The sequence below is a fragment of the Lepeophtheirus salmonis genome, chromosome 3, assembly GCF_016086655.4.
Source record: "Lepeophtheirus salmonis chromosome 3, UVic_Lsal_1.4, whole genome shotgun sequence".
Lineage (NCBI taxonomy): Eukaryota > Metazoa > Arthropoda > Copepoda > Siphonostomatoida > Caligidae > Lepeophtheirus > Lepeophtheirus salmonis.
Genome location: NC_052133.2, coordinates 29,304,053 through 29,322,494, shown reverse-complemented (window position 1 = coordinate 29,322,494; position 18,442 = coordinate 29,304,053). Strand labels below are relative to the sequence as shown.

At 32.2% G+C, this 18,442-nt stretch overlaps 3 protein-coding genes across 4 annotated transcripts in view; 1 reads left to right on the top strand and 2 right to left on the bottom strand.

The window, feature by feature from the left end:
• The first annotated feature begins 139 nt into the window (after positions 1-139).
• The window catches only part of LOC121114862 (glycerol-3-phosphate dehydrogenase [NAD(+)], cytoplasmic), a 38,610-nt gene continuing 20,307 nt past the window's right edge, over positions 140-18,442 (top strand). The window contains exon 1 of the mRNA XM_071887293.1: positions 140-585. The gene's annotated coding sequence lies outside the window, so the exon portion shown is untranslated. The remainder of the gene's footprint in view (positions 586-18,442) is intronic.
• LOC121114864 (uncharacterized) lies at positions 4,542-8,603 on the bottom strand. 2 transcript variants are annotated; one of them, XM_040708972.2, is made up of 6 exons: positions 7,894-8,603; positions 7,012-7,188; positions 6,623-6,933; positions 5,879-6,471; positions 5,524-5,810; positions 4,542-5,458 (listed from the first exon to the last, which is right to left on the bottom strand). In XM_040708972.2, exons 1-6 carry the CDS (start codon positions 8,212-8,214, stop codon positions 5,333-5,335), a joined length of 1,815 nt encoding a protein of 604 aa, XP_040564906.1. In that variant the 5' UTR covers positions 8,215-8,603; the 3' UTR covers positions 4,542-5,332. The 2 variants fall into 2 exon arrangements, with proteins under 2 accessions (XP_040564906.1, XP_040564907.2); XM_040708973.2 differs by lacking the exon at positions 7,894-8,603 and adding an exon at positions 7,268-7,473.
• Positions 15,056-18,232, bottom strand: LOC121114865 (uncharacterized). The gene is made up of 2 exons (XM_040708974.2): positions 17,808-18,232; positions 15,056-16,599 (listed from the first exon to the last, which is right to left on the bottom strand). The coding sequence occupies exons 1-2, from the start codon at positions 18,031-18,033 to the stop codon at positions 15,056-15,058; spliced, it is 1,770 nt and encodes a 589-aa protein (XP_040564908.1). The 5' UTR covers positions 18,034-18,232.

The following is an 18,442-nucleotide window of genomic DNA, read 5'->3' as shown; positions in this document are numbered from 1 at the left end:
GGATTTGGGCAGTGCTTGTATTTAAGATATACTTTAACTGACGTATACAGTTATTTTGTAAAAATTGATGTGAACTTTCAAATAAAGATATATAAATTGAAGTTAAATGAATCATCATTGTGAAAATAGTATTGATTCTAATTTTTCTAAAAAATTAGAAGATTATTCCACATTAATTGCAAAAAATGTATTAAAAGAAATATTTGAAGAAGAAAGAAAGAAAAATAATTTAGAGGAAGTAAGTGCTATGCTTCCAGATCTACAGAATATCGATTTAAAGGATGCACTATACGATGTAAGTAATGCTCTCATAAACGAGCGTACTAAATGTCTATATTGGATGAAGAAATACAACTTCGAACGCAATCAACGACATATTTTAAGTTTAGAAATAGATGAATGTCGCATAAAAGCTAAGCATTCATTAAGTGAATTGATTGAAAAAGGAGGAGAAGTTAATGAAGTTACGTTACTCTACAAATCAGAATTATCAAGGCTTCAAATTCTTGAAAGCGCCTTAAGAATTGAAAAAGAAAATATCATGAGATTAATGACTCAAGTAAATTTGGAAAGATGTGAATAAAGGTAATTTTCTTCAAATAAACAAAATATGTATATCTGAAATACATTTTAAAAATTATATAAGTAAAACACTTTATAAGTAGGAAAAATAGTTTTAGCTTTTTGAAGATTATAATATGTATAGTTCTTAGAAATTAAATATATCACTTATTGAAACTTAATATATGAATTAAAGTAAATAAAATTCTTCTTCAATTTAAGTTTGTGCTGGATATTAGGGTTTATACATAAATAATATGTAGTCGTTCTTTTTTTATAAACTAACGTTTTTCTTAGTAAATCATTATAAACGGAGCTATTCTATTATTTTAATCGCGCAACCTTTCCCCATGAAATTCGAATTTATAATAATAAAGTGTTTATCTAGGGTTTTCGACTATTTTATCGATTACGCAAAAAAAATTCAAAAAACCACATATACTCACAAAAAAATTTAAAAATTACATTTCAGATGTTTATTTTTTTGGAAAAATTTGTCATCTTGACTAAACAAAAGCCTAGTAAAAAGCACAAATTTAATAAGTTTCGGGGGGGGCTACAGCCCCTACATCCTTAAATTCTAAGTTTCAATTTTAGGGGTCTAGATTCTCGGCGGTGGAATCATGCAGGAGTTTTCCTCCGAATAGAAACGGAATTCTTGAACCACATATCGTTCTCTCCAGAGGAAATACATCGTAAAGACGTGATAAAAACTGCATCCCGGTTTGTGTAAAATATTCATAACATCAGTTGGCAACCTACATTATCATTATCCAATGAATTCTTAGATCTAAGAATTCATTGCCTAGACTCTGGAAGAGGGGTTCTTAGCTTTTGTCTTCAATTTTCCTTTTCCTAGTGAGCCAACTCTCCATTTCTAACAACAGCATCGATCTTTGACAAATTCAATTTTAACCCATAAAGTGGAAAGAACCTATATATTCGCTTTGCTTTTTTGCACCATTTTACGGTCCTTAATTATTATTTGTAAATGATATATTTTTACTAGCAGTTATCACGTAGAAATAAAATGCATATGAAAAGATTTGTTATGTTTTTTTCTAAATTTATTTGGACCATAAAAACAAACAAAAAATGCAACACTAGACGCATAAAGGTAAATGGGAGTTTTGTATTTGTTTTGCCTTAAAGAGTGTCTCTATGTTTGGTTCCATTTTTGAATTGACACACAGTAAATCAGATTCAATGTCAATTAAATCCAAATTTTGAACCCAACCATACTCGAAAACACCGACTCAGACAGGTAGGTGGAGGGAAATACAACTAGTATTATGAGCGCTGCTACAACAACACAAGTGGCCAGAATGCCTTGAGCCTTTTCTGTGCAAAACAGCCTTTGCTGCGGAGTCATGCACCAGATCAAGAAACTGGTCTTCAATGTCTTCTACTTCCTTGGGGATGTTGTCAGCTCGAAAGCTGAAGGGGTCCCCGTGAACTCCATCATTGGATCGTCGCTTTTGAAATCTGCAAAATAATGCCAAAGCTCTTCCAGCAGCCTATTGACGTTAATAATGGCTTCGTTTTTGAGAACGTCACTGACACCACAAGCAATCTTGCTAATTCACACATTGGAAAAGCCGTTGTGTTGCGGCCAGTCTCAAACTTGCCTCGTTTTTTAACGCACATTCACAAAATCTTAACCTTAACATACAATATTATAACAACACACACGCACTAAATAAAATAACCATAAGAATATATAGACGTATGAGGCATTACTTAATAATGGGAGCTTTATTACCGACTTGTTACACCAAATAGAGAAGTTATAGGAGTGAGTTTATAGGGAGACACTGTTTTACATTTCTAACCCAACAGTATTGTCACTTTTACTCAAACATGACTTACAATAGCTAATATATTGTGTTTTTTTTTGTTATTAAAACTATCTGTGAATGGATGTGATTTGAAATTTGTTTGAAAATTTAGAAAAATTAGTTGAAATTGGTGAAATACAAATTTTATGTGACATAGTTATGACGTAGTTTCCCTTTCGTTATTCTTATACATACCAGGACCATTAATGATTTTAATCTTTTGACTGAGGGAGTCTCTAATACAACATTCTTGTTTCGGTACTAGATGAGTGGGCTATCCCTGAAATTGGGCGACCTTGATGCCAGGTATACCCAACGGCAGCCCAAACTGTATTGAGGATCATGGTTATCTTTTTAAGTCTGTGTAAGGCTTATCAGCTTGGGACTACCAATCTTAAGCAATCCGGAAAGAAAGGCTCACAAAGCTTCAGCTTAGGATGGTTAACTTCTGGCTCACAATTAACAGCTAGGTCAAGGACTCAAAAGGGGGAAAATGTTTCTTACTCTACATTTAGGGAATCAATTGTGAAATCTAAAATCCTCCAATTTTTATATTTGAATATATCATATTCAAAAATTATGATATGTTTATCTTTTTTATATGGATCTAACTGTTCTTTAAAACATTCCTTGCATAAATTTTTCTCAACAACAGAACAATACTACAAAAATATCCACACGCGCAAGACTCATTTGTGCTCAGCAAAATTCACAATTCCGAAAAGTTTGTGGAACTTAAAAACCAATTGTTCACAGCTTAAAAGGGGCTAATTCTATTTTAACTAATCAACGTTTAGAACCTTGATTACGAGAAAAGAAGCAGAAACATCGACAACTAACATCAAAATACTCCGTTTTTGTGTTAGCAAACAAAATTATGTGTTAAGTTACAAAATTATGAAAAAATGAGAGGTTACGTTTAAAGTTCCAGGCAACTTCTAGGGGGAGTTATTGTAAAGTATGCCAGAGGAATAACAATAAAAAAGAAGACGATTTTCGTTGAAAAATATATCAGTGAACCTTTAGTTCGTTCCACCGACCTATATAATAACTGGATACTCAAAAGGTAAAGAAAAGGAGAGTCAACCGTCAGCTGTCGGCAGCCATCTTAGGTACTTATAATTTGTATATGAAGATATATAGGAGACTTCTCTCTCACTTCGAACATTGGAAGCACAACGATATTCTCAAAGCTGTACAAGGCTTAAGGTAAAGATAAGATTCAAGTTCTTCTCCGTGCCCTTTTAATCCTCATTCATTTATGTACTATGTTGTCTGTTAATGCCTATAATCAGAATCCTTCTTTTAGTTAAATCACTCTTACACTTTCACCGTTCAACGTCTACACTCACTTACATCTTGCTCCGTGACCTTATCCTTCTCATTTATAACAAATGTTAAAATGTGTCTCTTTTTTATTCTAAAGGCTGTTCATCCAGTTATTAAATCGGTAATATTATCGGTGGTTCGTTCCCACGGTTCACTTTTTGAAATAAACAAAGATGTAGTGTCTTTTCCTTTCAGCTGTTAAAATTAATTTCCATAAGTTGACCCTTATATGATTTTAAGTAGCTGACTCTACTTGTTATGAACTAAAAAAAGGTATTACATAGGATTAAGATTTTTATATTAATCAAGGTCCTTCCTTTAGAATTTTTCAATTCAATCTTTTAAATAATTAATAACTATTCTCTTAATAATAATCAATGGTTTGTCAACAAGAAAAACAGCTAGAAAACCAATTTTTCCTTTCCTCTTTTGATAATGGAGGTTGAAAGTAGATGAAGAAGCTAGTCGTTTCCATAGAGGAAGAAAAATATTAATGTGACAAGGTATGTAAATGAGTTTTCCATAGGTTACAACTTTTAAACTATGATTTACTTTAGGGATAGTGCTTTGCAGAAACAGCCATAAATGGAATAGGCTTATTTTCTTCCTCCGAATTTTAACATAATACTAATTGTAGACCAAACACAACGGCTGTATTAAATTTTCCAAGATCATAATTTTTATTATTTGTCTGACTACCTAAGCCAAGCAGTCATGTTATCAGTTATAACGGTGTCAGACATGTTTAGGATTTTCAGACCGAAACCCAACAAAATGTATTCCTACCTAATGTAGAAAATAAATGTGACTATGTACAGTTAAAACAATATCTGATTTTTATTAAATTCCACAAATATTAAAATAATATTATTAATAATCTGCTCTTTATCATCTTTATAATAATCAATAATTAATGCGTTATAATAATTATACTCCTGTATATGAACCGGGAATAGTTGATGCAATGGAAGAATTTCATATGCTCATAGGCATATGTACGTACATATTTCATTCACTATTTGTACCATTTTTAATGCTTCAAATGAGAGGGAGAAAAACAGATAAAGGGGGTTTTGTGAAGAGGAAAATTTCTCAATTTCAAATTGTTTTAAGAAAGGGTTTCCTTAATAAGGGGGATCTAACATATAAATTGATTTTAAGCAAAGCACGTTATTACCTTTATTATAACTCGCAACCTTTCCATATAAAACAACAACAGAAAATACCCTAAATCCGTTGGTATTAACTATTCAATAGTTGCTCGGAATAGTTCACATCTTAACCAATACATCTAGGGATAAGGTATATATGAGACACTGTTGTCGTGAAATAATTTATTGAAAAGCCCACCCAATTTTGGTACATAATAAATACAAATATGTAGAAGAGAAAGACTATGTATATTGGAGATACTCAATTCTGGGATGAAGATAACTTTAATGACTGATATACTTTGTCCTTAAGTATCTTGAGCTTTACAAGGGACTATCCAAATTCAACCAATCAACGTTCAGAACACTGATAGGAGGAAAAGGAGCAGAAGTATTGACACCACACAACGAAATACAATGTAAATTTTTGTTAGTGAGTTAAAGCAGTGGTAGCTATTTCATGAAATAAAATGAATTTGGATCAGAGTATTGACTCGTGGCTCTCGAGTAGGGTGCTAGTAAAGTATCAGAGGAGGAGTTAAGAGAAGTTATGAGACGCCATCCAAGAGTAGATAGTCCCTAAATAAAAACCAAAAAGGCACATAAGGAAATCTTTTAGCTTATTCAGAATTGTAAATTCATACTTTTAAGGCAAACAGTATTAAACTTTTTCCAGAATCAGAGTCCATGTTTTTCGGCGATGAGAATGAAAGATGGGGTGGGAGGATTGAGGCAGCGAATTTTACTATTTTATCTAAATCCTTATGTCCATATGAGTTTGCCCATGGATATCGCTTTACTTTGAAAAGATGAACTTGTGACTCCATGTTCTTGTCCTGAGATATGGGATAAGGCCATCGAGTTTCTATTGCATTACGAACCGTTTCTCTCTCATCAGCTCCGCCTCCAATAATACACAATTTATTCTGACCTAAATAGAAAATAATTATTATGGGCTATAGGATCCCAGTATAAAAAAAGTAGATACTATGTAGATACCTGATAAATGCAAGCACATACTCTCAGAGAATGATATATTGGATTGTCTGAAAATAATTAGACTAGACTGACTTCCCTCGTGACGATTCATTCTTATACTTCCATAGAGATTATAATTGTTAGCACTCATAGTTTTTATTAGTTTTTGAGTCAAAAGCCGAGATTCGGATGTGGATTCCCAGGTTTGACATGAGTTTTGCTTCCAAGGATGATCATTACAATAAAGAGATTTCACATCTTCCGACTCATGTTCGATTATGGTTTCTTTACAGCTTAGGCCATGTGACCAACTTTCAATAATGGTTGACTTAAGCTTAGATTCTACATTTACATTGTAGAAACGAATCACATTAGGTCTTTCTAGCTCCAGGGCAGATAGACCTTTCTCTCCACCAAGAGCCGGAAGAATCCGTCCATCACGACAGAAAAATAGTGTATCATGACTAGAACTTGGAAGTAAATTTCCGCAAGTAGTTACTAACTTCCATTGACGACAAAAAAGGGAATGAATTAATTCAATTACTAAGAGACGAGATTGAACCCTCTCGGAGTCTTTCGTAGGTCTCCATGGAGACCCCCAGAGCTCAAATTCACTAGAAAACAAAAAACAGAAGGAATTAATTCAATGACTAAGTGACGAGATTGAATCCTCTTGTACTTTTTCGTAGGTCTCGATGGAGAGCCCTAGAGTACAAATATATTAACTACAATCTCATATGCTTATAATTGAATACACACATATACCTTGGACAATCAGGATCATCTTGAATCGTTTTATATTTTTTTCCAAAACTGGACTTTGATCCAGGCCTGGGTGTCTTTTCATGTTCTGGTTCTCCGTTATCAATTTGATCTAAACCATCTCGAGACGCTTTTAGCTCCCTATCAATTTCTTCTAACATATCATTGTTAGACTTTTTAGAGTCTGACTCCTCTTTTTTGAGCGTGACCGGAACTTTGTCTGATGAATCACAAAGTAATCCCTTTGGCCATTTTTTGTCTATTGCTCGACGCACGACGTTATTTATTTGTATTTGAGACTTTGTTCCCAATATCTAATTCATACAATATAATTCAATGGATTTTAGTTTTAGATTTTAGTTTGATAACCTAGGTGTACAAATAAACAATACCTTAATTTTATTATCACAATCGAACAAAAGACACGAGACTTCACCGTTATATAATGGAGTTGAACACTTTTTTATTATCCACGTACAGAGTTCAAAGTTTGGAGTGGTTGTTAACTCTGTGGAAGCAACAATTTCCCATCCATTGGTTATTATACGCTCTAATATAGCACATGCAAGCTGAAATTATAATTAAAGGCTTTATTGTATTTGATAATGTGCTACAATAAAGGATACACATATAAGTTATATTCCATACGTAAAATAAACATATTTTATGTGAGAGACTATTTTGATTTGTACGTCCAACACATTTTTCTATGCAGTTTTCTTTTCGATTAAAAAAATGGGGGCATGCCATGCTACGTAGTCTCAAGTGTTGAAATCGACTTAGAAATAATATATATATATATATATGTATACAATACATAGATTAACACCCTTATATAAACAAACACAAAAATATATTTTTTTTCTTGAAACGATTTTTGTATCGTAATCATTAACAACTTATAAATGATGTTTGTAAAGGGGGCAAAAGTAATCATCCGTCTGGGCAACTGATACATAGGTACCTAGGTAGCATGATCAATGCTAACTCAAGGGATGGGCATTTTCTCTCTATTTTGAAAAAATTCTAACGTATCAGCGAACTAGAATAACTATAGTTTATAGTGATCTCTTTCAGCAGATATGAAGTCTCTCAAAGTTACCATACTTTTTATCGCATTTTCTCAGGCTTTTACCCACACCGCAATTTAGACAATATTACCATCCCTACACATCAGTTGCGTAGATTTATGATTATTTTCCCCCTGATATTGATGGGTAATTTTGCAGAGCATTTATCTCCGTCTTTTGATCCCATGGAGATTGAATTCTTACCAAACATCCTTTAGTAGACCGAAAAATAAGCCGATCCACTCCATCCTCTTCCTCTTGAATTCCCTCGCCAAATCGAAGGATCCATCCTTCACCCTTATGCAATACCGTGGTGTCTCCCTTCCAGTTGTAAGAGGAAGAGTGTACCACATCGAGTATGGTCTTGTGAAGGTCCTCATTTCCATGTACGACTCGAATCTCTCCTGGCGGGGACGTGAGTGTAATACTGATGTAACCAGGGTTATCGGATGGGGGTAAAAGATCAACTGAATGCAGGGAGTAAGACGCTGGAAAACCATTTTTTACACAGTTTAAACCCGTCATTTCTATACATACATATAATATGATCTTTTATATAGTATACAGTATTAATATCACTGTGATGGTATGAAGTAATTATTCACTCTATAATACTAGACGAGTTGTTACATTTTGAAAATGATAACTTCTATATTCTTCGCGAAATGGTTAAATTCACTCAATTCCACTTGTTAGTAATAATAATTTTCAGTGCAATCCTGTAGTAGTTGAAAAATGGTGTGTTCTATTTGACACTGATAAAAAAAATTGTTCAAGAGGATGGAAGATGATCTGTACTTACTAGTACATACAAGATGAGGATGATGAGGGGAGGGGGAATGTTCACCGCCCAGATCCACTATAGACATTGCACTCTTAATTCCCCCTTCTTCTTCTTCTTTTAACTCCCTAGTGAAGATACCGAAGAAGAAAAAACTGCTTTCCCCAGTTTATTATTCCTTTACATATGTACGTACTTACAAAGCTTGGTTCTGTAGTAATTTTCCCTCTTCTTTTTTCTTCTTCCTTTCCTCTCTTTCTTTATAGTTTACCCTTTCCTTTTATACATTTGTATAATAAATATATAAATGATTATTGAGCTCCCACTCTTCTCTCCCTTATTTATCCTTTATTTTTTGCAAACCACTATCATTTGTTGCCTTGTATAATAATACAATGCATGAAATCTATTCTCAATGGATTCTTAATATAAGAAAAAATCAGCATAGCAATGAAGTACGGCATAGATAATTTTGCTTAAACCATTTCGCCTTAGGCCACAAGTGTAATTCGCCTATATATATATAAATTAGATTGAAACCCTGTCTTTGTTATTTTTGGTTAAAATTCATGTTCCCTTAGAATTTTTTGTATCAAAATATCTAGCTTAGATATTTTGATTTAAAAAAATCAAAGGAAAATTCAATTTCAACCAAAAGTAGACAATAATGACGAATATATCTCCTTTATTTATATATTAAGGCAAAATATCTTTGAGGCAAAATTACTGGGCACCATGAATTAAATTACATGAACATGCAAATCTCATCCTTCTTATAATAATTTTTTTTATGTTTGATGAGGTCTGACTGGATGAGGCATATTCGGGAGTAAAGTTGTAACTACGGAGGTAGAATGAACAAGAATCCCCTTTTCTCCGGATTTGTTCTATTTTTACATCCTGTCCGGTACTTTTTGTTATTATAAATTCATGATAAATCTGATTTTTTTTTTTTGGTTTTAAGGAGATTTTCATTCGACTTAAAATAAAAGTAAAATTAAAAATAAAGAAATACCAAAATCAAAAAGGAATCTAGAATGGATACTCGATTGAGTACAAAACCTCCGTCTAAAATCAAATTGAATTATATGTAACAATTTTTTCCGAAGTATGGTCGATTATCCTTTTTTTACGTTTTGTGTTATCCTGACCTTTGACATATCAATGGCCTCTTACTGTGACAATATATATTGCACTAATAAAAAAATATATTATTCGTACTAAGTCTGTAACTTTTGCAGTAATCCTGGTGACTAACAATCAATTTCGTTGCGAAAGTAAAAATTATAAGGAAAAAAAAGAATCAAAACTTTATTAATGACAAATATTATCAACAATCCTCCCTTTCTCCTAAATTCCTAAAACCGTCACTGATTATGATTTTTTTTTTTTTTGAGGGGGGAAATCAAGCCATGGTCACTTTATATGAAATCAAATTTCAAAAAATCAATACAAGGAATACCTTCGATAAATAAGATACACTTTATTTTGAATCCCTTACTTATTAAGTTAATACAATACCTACTGCCTTGTGGGGCACAATTTGCCTTTAAATAGGCAAATTCCAAATGAACTCATTACTAAATTCCTATTTATTGATTAAAAAAATTCATTCTGACTAATGTTTTACTCAAAATTTCGAATTCAGTCGATTTTGAGCTTTTGAGGTCTGTATTACATTGAGTTCGTGTTAGAACAATGTTTCAACTTTTGATCTCGATTAAGTACTAGTTTTTGAGAATTTCTTCACATTTTGTAATTTAGTTTCTCTTTTTTTGATACAATATCAACTCTTCTCTTTTATAAGAAGGATAGTTTTTTTAATATAAATTTAACCAAGTATTCCTCGAATGTTTCAGTTTGTTTTGATTATTCGGGTAAACCTCGAATCCAACACTAATGATGAAACATTTATTAAACGAACTGAATTTAAAATACCCATGAAGACCAGGCCCGTATCCCAAACAGTGTCTATTTTAGTGTCAGTGGAGCCTGTTTCAAAGATCCCTTTTCTTTTTTAAAACGTTATTTAAAAAAAATATTTTCATTTTTTTTAAATATAAAATGCAGAGTCCTTTCTTTTTCAAATTACCTTTATTTAAAAAAAGGCCAACCCTTTTTATGTCTTTTTATAATATATCATACCCATATTTAATTTAATTACTTTTGGGTTGAGATTGAGTGTTTCACATTGCTTTTACCTCGAGAAACATGAGAATGATTTTTATAACCCAAAATTTCTGGTTTTGTGCCAAACGTAGGGCAACATTTCATATACTATCAAAAAACATTGACAGTTTACTAAAATACTAAAATATTTTTTTATGCAAAAAATCTTAAATAACTTTTAAAGTATTAATCTTTTCTTTATTATGAAGTTGTATGTCTTCACATTACGACTAACTATAATTTTTGCCACTGTGATAAAAAATGAGTTATTTTTTAGATTTTCAAAGAAAGGATTCTTTTTTCGTCATTTTTTTTGTATTACAAGATATTTTCTCCAATTAAGATTATAACAAAAAAAATTATCGAGGTGTCAAGCCTCCCTCCTGTGATTACATCTCGGAAATACAATCTATCCTATCTTTGCTTTCAAAAAGTCATCATGGATCAAGTATCGTGCTTAACATTAATAAGTCAAACAATTGAGGATTAAATAATAAATCATTTTTTATACTTCGCTATAGCTCGTGTAAATATCTTTAATAAATGTCATTCTCATATAGATTACTATTCAACATTACATCAAATACAAAGAAATTGGTAGAAACATGACATTAGCATAGAATATTTTCGAGTCAGATCTTAATCCCCGAATAGAAGGGCCAAGGAAAAATAAATTAAGTTTAACCAAAAAGTAATTAGTTAGCTCACTTCCTTCACTTGCAATGTAGAGTTGAGAAGATCCAGGGAAAAATTATTTGAATTGAACTCGAGTCTATTAAGAAATCTCTATAAAGAGATCACTTGAAGAAAAAGTCTTCAGAAGATCACATTCTGTTCAAAAGAAAGAGATCCGAAGAGCTTGATCATCTCTTAACGACTGACGATATTAAAAAAAAATATATTGATTGATTTTTTGAATTTCATTTAATTTTCCTCAAATTATATTTTTATTTTTTTACTATTTAAATTGTAATATTTTATGAACTGATATTTATGAGGACCTATTTGTAAGTAGATCAAATTCATATACTCATGGCATATCTATGGGCAATAAAATATAGTTGCATGAGTTCCATATACATATGTAGGTCCAACCAAGTATTACTAATCAAAGTATGTACATACTCTTACAGTTTATAACAAGTAAACTTGGCGTATATTGTATGCGAGTCCATTCCGTTTTTCTGCAAGCAGGATTTAATTATTTATTTTTAACTGTTAATTCCACCTCAAGTCGGGAGTCTTTAATGATGAGATACAGTCAAGTCTCAAGTCTTCTAAATGTGACTTCAGTTCAAGCTGAGTCGAAGTCCAAGTCCCCATCTCTGCCTGTTAGTATAAGCAAGAGTGATGAGTAATAATTATTTTTATCTAATAACTTAACAAAGATATTGAAATTAATTTATACGTATTTAAGTAGGCGCATTTTATTCATTTCTATTTTATATGTATATTTACAGGGTTGATCTTATTTAGAGGTATATACATATTTTATTTTTTTCTACTTTTCAAGAGTAAAATTTAAAAGAGAGGTTTTGTGAGAACATTTATTAAAAATATTTCCTCGGCATAACTTTTATTCAATATGTGCTCTAATAATTGCCTCAATACGAGGCCCAAATCTCTTGCAGACCTTGACTATGCAGTCTTTCTTATCCAGAAGTTCGATATAAGCATCTATAATGAGCTACTCCTTCCTCTCCACAAAAATGGGAGGGCAGACTTCGCCAGTGCTGGCCACTGGATTTTTTGTTCAGAAGTCTCACTGAGTCTCAGACTTTGTCTGGATATTCGGTTGTAATTTAGTAGCTGTTCTTCTTATTCACAGTGACATCAACGGTGAAAGAAAATTTCCCAAATTTTTGTTGGACTTGATCAAATTTAGAATCTTTTTTGCTCTTGCGTCCCAGCTTGCTTTGTTCAGAGATAAAGTGTCTTGTTGTTCTCCTTCACCAATTTCATTCCGGATTGAAAATAATAAAATGTGTACCACTACGTAAGATCAACCCTGTATTTAGGTAAATTGTTAGACTTTAAAATACATTTCGCTGCTATTCCACAATATCCCCATTAGCCTGGAAAGCATGCACGAGCCTTATATTTCGGTTAGAGAAATCATTGACACTTTTCATATTAATATGGTATAAAGTTCATGAAAACAACAAAGTCACTCATTTGTGTTGTGAAATTGGATAACTGATAAACTAAGAAGATTAACTATTCCGACTTCTTGCCATTCGGGTGGCTCTGTGAATGAAGGTAAATGAGGTAGAGAGAGACATAAGTTGTATATTCTATGATATCAAGAGTCCTACTCCACACTGAATTTTGAAAAGGGAGGTAGGTACATACTAAAACCATCAATATACCAATAAAATCAATCAAAAGTTAAACCAGTGTAAAACCGGGATATGATTACTGGACATTTATCACAAATTGTGTTTCACAATACATGGGTAAAAACTAAACTTGTTCATTTGTGTGTGTTTACCTTGCTTTTCTTGGTGCCACTTCCGTATTCCTCTTAGGTTCGCCACAGGCCTGATAGAAATTGATGTACTTATCATCGTTTTTTTCCTTAGAAGTATATATATTTCAAGTAGAGAAACACAGAAACAGTTTTTATTATTATTAAAAAGTGCAAATACTACTGAATTTATTAAAATACTTGATAACATTTCTTCACTGATCAATTAGTACATACATGCAAATAACCCTCATGTACTTCGGGAATAAAATCTTAGCCACAGAGCTTTTGATCCATAGTTCCTATTGGGATAAAGTTGAATGATCTTGGGATAAATATATATTTTCTTCTTTAGTGGCTGGATTGATGTTTGAAGATCTAATGACTTTTTAAAAGGTGTTGCTGAGGTTCGTACAATATCTTGTCGAGCTCCCTTCGGTATTGTACCCTCTTTTACATCGTTGGAATCGAAATGATTCTTTAAGACACGTAAGAAAAGAGGAAGATCCTTATTTCTAAGAGCCACTATCTTGAGAGGTTTATTTGAACGGTCTGAGCTTGTAGAAGATTTGATAAACTCAGTAGAAGGGAAAATGATTTTATCGTAGGAAATGGTCGTGGGGGAAGATAAATCCCCGGGCACCAGGTTTGTTTCACCAGTTGCTCCTAATTGAGTCAATGCTTGCTTCTTTTGATTGTCTAGAGTCAAAATGGATGGCGATGTCGTCAAAGAGCTTTTACTATTCCCCATGTTCCCGGAATCTACCGGAATTTTTTCCGTTGTCGGAGGGTTAAGCAAGGGTAGTAATCGCACTTGATTCATTGTTTGAAAGTCAGAGACTAAATCAGCACTATTGAGAGTGTCTGTTGTTTGATTCACACCTTCTGTTAACTCAATAACCATGGAAGGTATTGAGGTAGAACTCGAATGATCTGCATCTTTGTTTCCTAGACGGTCAGTCATTTGTCTACTATCATTTTCTGTATCTATCTTCATACGTTGATCTTTGTTTTTAAAACTATCTGTAGTCACAACTAAACCATTTATAGAGCTTAAATTTGTAGATGATTTATTTTTGTTTATATTTGATAAACCAGAACTTGATGTGGGTCTCAAATCATTTCGATCATTCATCAGTTTTACTCTATCACCCTTTTTGAGGTTCGATAGATCACCTACTCTCGTTAAGGATTGAATATTGAAATAATTTGGATTATTTATTGAAGGAATGGTTGTTGATTCATCAAGTTCATTTAATGGAGAAATAGGATTCAAATTCAAGATCATTTCTTTTGGAGTTGATTCCGTATTTTGCATATTTATCTCTATAACAGGTGAAACTGTTGTTGATATATCAGGCTTGAACTCGAATGAAGGTGAATTAGGATTCATACTGAGTTGAGGCTCTTCTGGAATAGATTCGATAATTTTATTATAATCATCCATATCTTCATCAGATAAGCTTGTCTCTTTGAAAGTTCTCATTGTAGTGTCTAGTGGAATAAATTCCTTTCTGGACGAAAATGTTGTTGATGTAGCATCAGTCCATGATACAGAGGAGGAAAGAATCGAGTTGAAATTTACATCAGTCTCTTTGAGCGGCGATTCAGTTGTTTCTGAATCTTTGGCAAATTCACCGTTTCTCGTTACAGATTCTAAAATAAAGCCGTTAAATTCCTTAAGGAAAGATTGTGTTGTTGACTTTTCTGTATCTGATTCAGTTATGGTTGAAAGAGTGTTCAAATTGATCTCTGTTTCTTTAGGTATTATTGATTCCATTATTTCAACTTTTTTGGTAGAAGCCTCTTCTTTTGTTACAGATTCTAAATTAAAACCATTAGATTCCTTAAATAAAAATTGTATTGTTGACCTTTCAGCATCTGATTCAGTTATGGATGAAACAGTGTTCAAATTGATCTCCGTTTCTTTTGGTATTGATTCAGTCATTTCATTTTTTTTTGGTCGGATCCTCTGCTTTTGTTACAGATTCTAAATTAAAACCATTAAATTCCTTAAATAAAAATTGTGTTGTTGACCTTTCAGTATCTGATTCAGTTTTGAATGAAACAGTGTTCAAATTGATCCCTGCTTTTCTAGGTATTAATTTAGCCATTTCAAATTTTTTGGCCGGAGCCTCTGCTTTTGTTACAGATTCTAAATTAAAACCATTAAATTCCTTTAACAAAGATCGTATGGTCGACTTTTCAATTTCTGATTCAGATATTTTAGAAGAAACAGTGTTAAAATTGATCTCCTTTTCTTTGAGTATTGGTTCAGTCGTTGCAATTTTTTTGGTAGTAGCCTCTGTACTCGTGACAGGCACTAAATTAAAATCATTGATGAAGCCGGAAGTTGTTGTTACCTGATTCTTTGATTCAGGGAAGGATGGGTTGGAGGTAGCCTTTGTTTCTTTGATAATTGGATTTATAGTTTCTTTATCAACTAAGTTCACATTCGGAGGGGTAGAATCTAAGTTTTCAGGAGTCAAACTGGACTCAATTGCATCATTTTCGTAATAATCGTAGTATAGATAATCATCATATAATGGAGCATTTTCGGCCTTTTCAAGTTTTACATCCAGTATTTTTGATGTTGTACCGGAGTCAAGAGGATTTTCGTCATTATCGTTCAACTTACGTTCAACTTTTAGTGATAGAATTGGTCCAGTAGAGATTTCTGATATTCCTTTACTAATTTCAGAATTCTTCATCTGTTCTCTTGAAGAGATATCTTTTTCAAGTGGTTCAGTAGATATTTGTATTTGATTTTGAGTAGTTGCTGCATCAGTAGAAGTGACTAAACTTTTTGTGTTAGACTCAACTTTTTTCTGTGAATCAAGAGTCAAGGTAGAAATAATATCATTCACATTATCAGATTTGAGTAAAGAATCATCTTTTAAAACAGATGCAGTTTCATTCTCAAAATAGTCTTTTTGTAAAAGTTTTCCATCACGTACAATTTGAATTTCAGAGGAACCCTCAGATGTATCGCAATAACGGCTCAGAATAACTTCAACGAATAAATACGATACACTTTGCTCAATCCCTGGTATTAAAAGCTCGATATCCTTGTTTAATTGTGAAGGAGAGCAAGATAGCTTTTGTGAGGACTCATAAGTTGCCTCCAATGATAATAATTCCTTCAACTTCAAACAAATATAGTTAATTTGATTTTTCACTTCTGGAGATAAGCAAGCCTTAGGACCCGAAATATGTCCCGGTAAATCCTTTTCCAGTTTCCCTGAATATTGTAATAGTCTACAAATTCCATGTTTGAATCTTTGATGGTGATTTTTGCTGAAGAACAGAAAATATTTGCATTTAGAATTCATTTTACATCTAGATTGACAGTCTGATGCATTTAGAGCGTTGTCCTCTTCTAGTATTCCACCCTTTAGATCGGTTCCGGAATATCTTGCATTGATATGATGACATTCCTCGTGTTGTTTTTGGGAAATTGGGGTGACGATGAATCTTGGATTCTGGCTCAAGCCTAATGTGAATTTCAAAAGACATTATGAGTAAAATCTGATGAGTTTATATATGATATATAACAAATACATATTTTTATTTTTAATCAATGAAATGAGTCTCAACTTTTTATAAAATAAACGAACCTATCAGTATCACATTTTTGTTCTTCCTGATAAACCAACAAATGGAGGAACAGATGAGCTAGAAACTTTGCAAGTAAATAGGTACTTGACTGCGTGTTTGGTGTTGAGCAACCAAAATTTTAATTAATTGTCAGGATAACTGAGTGAGTAATTAGAAATCCAATAAACTCCCCTTAGTTGATCCAAATAATAAAAAAGTCAGCAATTTTTTTGCATGAAAAAAATGGTGGGAAGATTTCAAGGAACTTTGGCTCTGCCAATATTTGATTAGGAGACCTTTATTTCCTTAAAATTGACCAAAAATTTCAAGCCTGATGTAATTTCAATAATAGATATGATTATATATTATATATTCGATAAATACATGTACTATTAAAAAATTTATGTCAGTTAAATGAGTCTATATACGAGTATAACTATAATAAAATGATTTAAAATAAATACCTATTTTATGGCACTGATATAAAAATTTAGTTAAGCATTTCACAATTCTTGTGAACGTCCTAATTTAATTTGATCTTTGTAATATTATATTGAGGGTAATCTGGAGCTAGAGTACCATTAAAAAAAAAGAATTCTAAATGCATATAGTTAGTATCAATATATATGCATTTATACTTTTTTACAGGTTTGATATTGACCACCAATTCACCATTATCATTAACAGGATTGCCCTTTGTTCACAAGTCCAAGTTAAGTACAAGTCCTTTAATATTTTAATCAATTCTAGATCTCATGCACAACTCACAAGTATTTCTCAAGTCATGACCTTTTAATTACAAGTATGATTTTGTTGGAAAAGTCAATTCAGTTGGTCGGAATCTTATTATTAATTGTCGAGGATAATAACAATATATCCATGCGAGTCCAAGTCTCCTACTTCTGATATTATATTTAAAAAAAAATCAAATCAAAAGAACTCATAAGAACTTCCTCTTTATCTTTAAGTTTTTTTAATTTCGGTAGCTCTACTTGTTTAAAATGAATTCTAAATCCATTGATTAAATAAATTACACATTTCACGATTTTTATTCAACTTTACAATAAATAATTTTCTCAAAGGAAAAGAAAAATCAGAACTCACTCTCAAGAACGTTTTCTTTATCATCTTCACTATCACATGGCCTTAATCCTGGATCCCAGAGAGCAATGAGCTCATCCTCTTTCTTTAGTAGAGATGCAGAAAGGAGGAGATGTGATTGATTTTTTGAAATGTCTTTGATTATACCACTCAATGAAGATAATGTTTTTTGAGCCAATGTCACAGCCCATAGGTAAATGAACAAGACTCCAATGCATCCTCCTCTCATAGTGTCCTTCTAAAACTGGATGAATTAATCAATCGATGAATCCTTTATTTGATATTTTTGTTTGAAATGTACCGTTCATACATGATGGGTATAAATTATTCAGGCCTTAATGAAATGCCTTTAGTACATACATATAAATATCACTGGTGTTTTAATAATTAAATATTATACTTGACGATTTGTATGTATGCGACTACTAAGTGAGTTCTTGAGAAGTACGTAACTTTGATTTTGATACCTTGTTGTAATCTTTATTATATGTAGTTGCTAAGTAGGGGAGACAAGGGACAGTTATAACAATGGACGTTTACAACAATCCCTTTTTCTCGAATATAGAAAAGCTACAGTCATAAAATTTACAGCATAGCTGTATAATATAATGTGGCAAAAAATCAATATTTTTTGCTGA